This window comes from Medicago truncatula, chromosome 1, assembly GCF_003473485.1.
Source record: "Medicago truncatula cultivar Jemalong A17 chromosome 1, MtrunA17r5.0-ANR, whole genome shotgun sequence".
Lineage (NCBI taxonomy): Eukaryota > Viridiplantae > Streptophyta > Magnoliopsida > Fabales > Fabaceae > Medicago > Medicago truncatula.
Window position 1 is genome coordinate 1,300,023 of NC_053042.1, and position 7,555 is coordinate 1,307,577.

Here is a 7,555-nt window from a genome sequence, read left to right on the forward strand (position 1 = left end):
TTGATATATTCCCCTATATATATCACAATAATGCATTCTTGCGTCAAAAATATATATATAATGCATTCATAAATAAATGAATGCACAATGAATTAATATGGTTTCTACCTAGTACTTTAGAAAGTGTACATGTTCGTTTTCCCTAGATTGCTATATTTGTTTTTTAGAAAGACATAGTCAAAGGTAATCCGCAAAATTTGGTCATTCTCTCACAATGTAAGAGAATTGAGAGAAACCAAAATCTGTGTTATTGTTACATCCGTGAAAAGCTCAAGCTATATAAAAGGAACCTAAAAGAAACAAAGACCAAAGTAGACAAATTAAATGTCGTTAAAGTTAAAAGGATTAATTATTTGTTATTCTTTTTGTTTGTTCAATGTTTCAAACACCAAAAGAAACAAGTAACAAAGTACACAATCATTGAAGTCCTTTTGTCTCTCAATATTTAAAGAGGGACAGAAGAAATATTCATACGAATAAAATTTGTCATGCATGTATTGCTCTTGAAAAGAGCCACGTAAATTTAGTGAATTAATGATATTGCACAATAAACCCAAGAAGTGTAACAATAAGAGAAAAGAAAAAGAAATAGACCCTTTGGAGGTCTCATTCTTTTATAGAGAATTAAAGAAGTGAGAGGAATGTGGTTGCAAAAGAATCAATGGGACAGGAAGGATGGGGTGAATGGAATAGTGGCAGTGGCAATAGACACAGATAAAGGAAGCCAAAATGCACTCAAATGGGCCGTTGACCATCTCACCACAAAAGGTTCAACTATTGTTCTCATCCATGTCAAGGTTAAACAAGCACCACCATCTTCTAATTCAACCCCAAGTGAGTAATATTGCTATTATTACACCTTATTTATTGTTTTTTTTTAACCATTCGGTTATCAGAGGAATGAGAATTTTGGTCATTTAAAATTTGGCCGGGAGATAGGTAAAATTTAGCATAGAATTGTTTTAGGCATTTAGATTCTCTTGAATGATTCGTCTTTGACTGGAGTTCATAAATCACTTGATTTCTTTTTTTACCATGTGTAACTAGCATTATTATTATTGTTGTTATTGTTATTAGTAATAATCAGGCCCGGCCTTGGGGTGCGCAAGCAGCACAACCAAGCCGGGCTTCTAAAAGTTATGGGCCTCAAAAAAACAATTAAGTCTAATATCCACACCTCACTTAAATAAAAATATATATATGTTTTTTCTTTTTCTTTTTTCTGTACACGTTTGAGTTTTTTCTAGACTCTAATTCTCCTTTCTAGACATAAATCTGATGCTATGAAACCACCCCCAATTTGTAAAATTAGTCAATTTGAAAAGCTATTTCATTAAAAGAATCACAACAATCATTTTTTTCCGCATATACATTCGTTTTCTCCTTTCCCACAACGGAGGAGTGACAAATCCAAACGACACCGTTCCGTAAATTTCACCTTTCTTTCACTTATTAATTTTTTTATTTCGTTTCATGTTTAGAAGTTCTATTGATTCTGATTTTTTAATAAAAGCTTAACTACACAAAAATTCCGTTATTATTTTACCGTAGGCCTATTTTTAAATGAGAGTTGAGCCTTAGAAGTAATAATAGTAATAAAATTGGAGCATGCATTTCTTCAAAATAAATTAGGAGCATGTATGACTCTTTTGAATCATTTATGCAATTCTAACAAGAAAAATGGAAATGTCACAAAGCTGGAAAAATAGGGAACATTTGTTGGCGTATCTAGAATACATATATAGATACAAACAAATTAATTTGATGGGTATACACTAAGAATGAATATATAAAACTAACATGATAAAAACATGTATCTTAATCAGAAGATGAAATTGGTGTTTAGGAAAATAAAATGCATAGTTTTGACTTTTGAAATACAAAGTATTATTATGATTTACAAAGTGGAGAATGCTATATCTCTAGAAAAATAACATCAAGAATTCTTCAAGAATAAAGAGCAACCAATCTCAATGCACTATTTGCCACAATTCAAGAAGGTGTGGCTGAAAAATAGGAAGTGAATAAATAAATCGTGCAATTAAAACTTGTCAACTGTGTCTTGAAAAATTTTTGATGCTATTTTTCTAGAGAAATAGTAGTTTCCTTACAAAGTATCTATGAAGTGTTACAACATGGTAAAGTTACTGATTTGAAGTGCCTTTGTCTTGATGCAGGGGCAGGGATGAATAGCATTCTTGAGCAGGGTTCAGTGGTGGGCAAAGAACCTGATGAACAAACCAAAGAAATTTTCCGTCCATATCGTGTCTTTTGTGCGCGAAAAGATGTAAGTTTCACTTTTTTCCCAGGATAGAAAACAAGAGGAAAAAAATTACAAAAAATACTTGCAAAAAAGTTTTATAATTTGGCAATGATTTATTTTCTATTTTTTCTGTTTTTATTTATTTGATAGGTACACTGCAAGGACGTTGTAGTAGAACATGGAGATGTATGCAAAGCTTTAATTGAATATACTTCTCAATCAGCAATTGAGCATTTGGTTCTAGGCTGTTCCAACAAAAATGGTTTTCTCAAGTATTCTTCTATCTCATACATTTCCAACTAAAATTTATGTTTGAGGCAGCCACACATTATGAAGATTTGTCAAATATCAGCTATAGTGGTGTTATAGTGCTATAGCAGAGCAGAATTTTAACAAACCGCTATTGTTCTATTATACGATAATTAGTATTAAATAATAGTTATAGCTGCATTGTTGCGTAACGAAATTTAAATAAACCACTATTTACTGGTGATCCGCGGTTGACAATATTGATATTACGTGTTTTGGAGTATATTATATTACAAAGCAAAATTAGTTTATAGAATTTATATATTATATATATATCTAAATGTACATATTTAACTTACAAAGTTAAGTTTCTGGTATCAGAAGGTTCAAGGTGGTAGATATTCCAGCAACAATATCAAAAGGGGCACCAGATTTTTGTACAGTATATGTTGTTGGTAAAGGAAAAATTCAATCAATGCGATCAGCTTCTCGTGCTGCTCCTTCATTTTCACCTCTACAATCCCAACTTAGTCATTCTAGTCCAAAGTCAGAACAACCAGAACCTCGTGTGCCAGTCGTAACTAAAGGTTAGATTTAATCTCTTCAGTAATCATGTACTTTTTTTTTTTACATATTTGTACATATATTTTTATTATGTTTCTCATTGAGAAATGTGTTTATATTAGCACCTGAGAGGAAGTCATTTGAAGGGCAAACACGTAGATCACAAGATGGGATGGAATCATTCAGGTTTGTCGCTTTATTACTAAGTCTTATCCAAATCAGAGAAATGATTTTTGAACATCGAAACTTTGATGTCAAATATAGTATTTCTTATTTGTGTATTTTTTTAAATGTGTGATGTCACATATGGTGTTATATTTTGACGGTATATTTAAAATGGTATTGTGACAGGTCACCATTCACTAGGAGACGTCCAAATGATAGGTCATATGGAGAACTTTCTATGCCAGAAGGTGACATATCTTTTGTAAGCTCAGGAGGAAGGCCAAGTACGGATCGTTTATTCCCTTCTGTATATAACCACAACTGCAATCCAGATCAGTCAAGCTTTTCCAACCCTAGGCTATCATATAGTTCTGATACTGATGGAAACTATAGCTTTGAGTCAAACAATTATGGAAGAAGGTCTATTGATATTGGCACTCCTGATCACTCATCTTTCTCATTTGATAGTGATGGATTTTCTTCTTCTGCATCAAATGTGGTAAGAACAAGCAAGTAATTTGCACTTTTATTTCCAGCTCAATAATTGCATTAATTAGAAGAATTATCTTATTAAAAAAGGTTGGAAAAATATTTCACAACTTTAGATGCATTTTTTCATGAAATGCTATTTTTTTAAATGGTTTCCTTAAAGATGAAGAAATCAGTAAGTTATTGTTGTGACTACATATTAAGTGACATTTAGCTAACACGGTTACATTATATAGATTCAGAGAAATGCTGACAAGACACTCTACTTGACACACTCTTTCGTGCCACTTTTATTATTGGTCTATTGTTTGAAATAACAATAAACTCCTCGAAAAGTGATTAAATTGATTTTTTGATGAAAAAAATATAGTTAATTTTAAAGAGTGTGTATTCCTAGCTACGTAGAACTGACCCTTCACATTGAAGGTGTATCCAGTGTCCGACACACAAAATGACACTGGTTTCAATGAGTTAGTATTGAGTTTGATGTCCGATCTATGTCAGTGGTTCATAGATTACTGATATTTTCTCATAGTTTTGGCCAATGATAAATGGTTGACTATTGTTCCTGTCTTATGTTAACCATATATATTTGTATCATCAAATTATTGTTCCTGATTGTAACTAACTTGTGCTGCAAGTATAGGATGATGTGGAGGCTGAAATGAGAAGACTGAAGTTGGAGCTAAAGCAAACAATGGAAATGTACAGTACAGCCTGTAAAGAAGCACTCACGGCACAGCAGAAGGTATGAAAAATTGGTACCTTATGGTTGATGATTGTTGCTTTAAATTGAAGGACTATGTGTTATTGATGTTTCTTAATTGGTGATGATTACTGTAAATTCTGAAATTCTTATATGCTGTTTTGGTCTGTTAATTGATTAAAGAGAATAAGATAATCGATTAGATGATAATTCATCAATTATAATAAAGTGCATGAATTTTTGTTTTTAACATGAAATTATTATGCATCATAGGCTGTAGAACTCCAAAGATGGAAATTAGAAGAAGAGAGGAGATTGGAGGAGGCAAGAATGGCTGAAGAATCTGCATTGGCTGTAGCAGAAATGGAAAAGGCAAAATCAAAAGCAGCAATTGAAGCTGCTGAAGCACAAAGGAGGATAGCAGAACTTGAAGCACAAAAGAGAATTAGTGCAGAAATGAAAGCTCTAAGAGAATCAGAAGAGAAAAGAAAAGTAGTTGATTCTTGGACAAACCAAGATGTGAGGTATAGAAGGTATGCAATTGAGGAGATTGAAGCTGCGACGAGTTTCTTCACTGACTCGCTTAAGATTGGAGAAGGTGGTTATGGTCCCGTTTATAAATGTCTTCTAGACCATACTCCTGTCGCAGTTAAAGTTCTCCGTCCTGATGCACAACAAGGAAGGTCCCAGTTTCAACGAGAGGTAAGCATATGATAAAAACTCTCTAACCATATATGCGACACCACCTCATCAATTTTGTGTTCAACATAAACTCTCTAAAAGTTAGATAGAGCATCTAAAATAAATAATAGTAGACTGTAGTATTTAAACACAAGTTGTAATGTAACTCTAAGCTTGACTAATAGAAAATCACTGCAATCACTCTGCAGTTAGAGACTAGGCACAATAGGCCGAACTCAAATCTTGTGTTCTCTGTTTGCGTTCTTCGTATCTGTTTATTTTTGTTCTAACACATCCTCACTTGTAAACTTTAGAGGTTTTCTAACTTTTGTTATTACAATAACTTGAACTGCAATTTGAAATCATACTTGTATTGCAGGTTGAGGTATTAAGTTGCATAAGGCATCCAAACATGGTTCTCCTCCTAGGAGCCTGTCCGGAATACGGCTGCCTTGTTTATGAGCACATGGCGAACGGAAGTTTGGATGATTGTCTCTTTTGTAGGGGAAACACTCACCCACTACCTTGGCAGCTAAGGTTCAAAATTGCAGCTGAAATAGGCACAGGCTTACTCTTCCTCCACCAAACAAAACCTGAGCCACTAGTACATAGAGACCTTAAACCAGCAAACATCTTGCTTGACCGCAACTACGTCGCAAAGATTAGTGATGTTGGTTTGGCAAGACTAGTACCGCCATCAGTAGCAGACAATGTGACACAATATCGAATGACATCGGCTGCCGGAACATTCTGTTACATAGATCCTGAGTACCAACAGACAGGAATGTTGGGAGTGAAATCTGATATTTACTCACTTGGGATAATTTTCTTGCAAATTTTGACAGCAAGACCACCAATGGGATTGACACATCATGTTGGTAGAGCTATTGAGAAGGGAACATTTAGTGAGATGTTGGATCCAAGACTGACAGATTGGCCAGTTGAAGAGGCTATGGGGTTTGCTCAGATGGCTATAAGGTGTGCTGAGTTAAGGAGGAAAGATAGACCTGATCTTGGTAAAGAGATTATGCCTGAACTTAATAGGTTAAGAGAACTTGCTGAAAATAATGATCACCATTATATGTTTAGTGGATTTACAAGTCCTTCTACTCAGAGCCAAGTCTCTCTTCAGATGGTATGTTTCTTTCTCTACTTATTCATTCTTGCATTGCATAACCACTGTTTCAGATGACATAGATAATATCAAAAAAACTTCAATAAAGACTTTCTTGTCTTATGCAATACTCATTTTCTGGCTAGAGCAGTATCTATAGATTCAAACAATTGAAAGATTAGGTTACCTGTCGGTAACTTCAAAATATAGAGTAAATGAGAGTTATTGAGGGTTTTTAAAAATTCTCAAAACTCTTTCCCTTGATAAAGGAATAACTTACTAGAACTCTTTCTCTTCCCTCCATTTCCACCATAGAACCCTCTCCCAAACAAATCTTAATCTATTTTTGAGCTTTTAATTATAATGACTACATCGGAGCATGGTTTGGATTCTCTGTAGTCGCGCATTAATAAATATCATTTAATGAAAATTGGATGGCTCATATTTCAAGATGTATTTTAAATTTGATTCGGTGAAGTTAGAATATGAGTTGTTTGATCTTCAACTAACTATCAAGATCCCTTAACTACATGTTTTCCTAGAAAATACAAACCCTTCTAGCCATGTGTTTATACAAATAAATTATCATGTTTCTTTTTCTTTTTGAGGGAAAATTATCATGTTTCTGTGAACGTTGAAGTTTAAACTGTTAATAGTTGGTTTGATTGAGTTTAAACAAATGTAAATGTCATGTTGTTGTAGGATGGATCAAGTTCTTCACTTCCTTATTCAGAGAATAGCACAAGAAATGTATCAAGCCCTCTTTGATAGGTCAAGAGAAGATCCATCCAAGTATGAAGTGTAAATATTTAGGTTAATTGATATGTGTGTATTGTAACGTATAGCATGCCTTGATTACTCAATTTGTGCATGTAAATTGATTTAATTATTTTTTTAATTCGAATTAGATTGCAAAAGCAATATAGTCTTAGTCTAAGAACATTAAGTCAAGTTACACCAAAGTCTCTTTAGAGACTGGCTACTTGTATATCTGGGATCGAATCCTAGCCGTGTAACATTGCATGTATTTTAATTTTAATATAATACATATAACAGTCCAAAGTAATCCTTTTGCAAATACCCTAAATCATCATTTTCAAGATTATTCATTATTCAATTTAACCCTCCTAATTTTTGTTTTGATTTTTTTTTTTTTTTGCAAAGGCAAAAAATACTTGTATTAAAATAATTTCGTTGTTTTCTTATCTTACTTTTGTTTTTATTTAGTCCCCATTAAGTATCAACTCAACTACCATATAAGCTAACTAGCTAGTAACAGATAATGTGTTGATATAACGTTCATAACATAAGAACTCAATTTGAA

At 33.2% G+C, this 7,555-nt stretch overlaps 1 protein-coding gene across 1 annotated transcript; it reads left to right on the top strand.

Annotated features, from left to right (window-relative positions):
* The first annotated feature begins 619 nt into the window (after positions 1–619).
* On the top strand, positions 620–7,368 carry LOC11420860 (U-box domain-containing protein 35). The gene is made up of 10 exons (XM_039831816.1): positions 620–834; positions 2,178–2,287; positions 2,414–2,535; positions 2,894–3,099; positions 3,199–3,262; positions 3,428–3,740; positions 4,377–4,478; positions 4,710–5,138; positions 5,497–6,252; positions 6,934–7,368. The coding sequence occupies exons 1-10, from the start codon at positions 642–644 to the stop codon at positions 6,997–6,999; spliced, it is 2,361 nt and encodes a 786-aa protein (XP_039687750.1). The 5' UTR covers positions 620–641; the 3' UTR covers positions 7,000–7,368.
* The last annotated feature ends 187 nt before the right edge of the window (positions 7,369–7,555 follow it).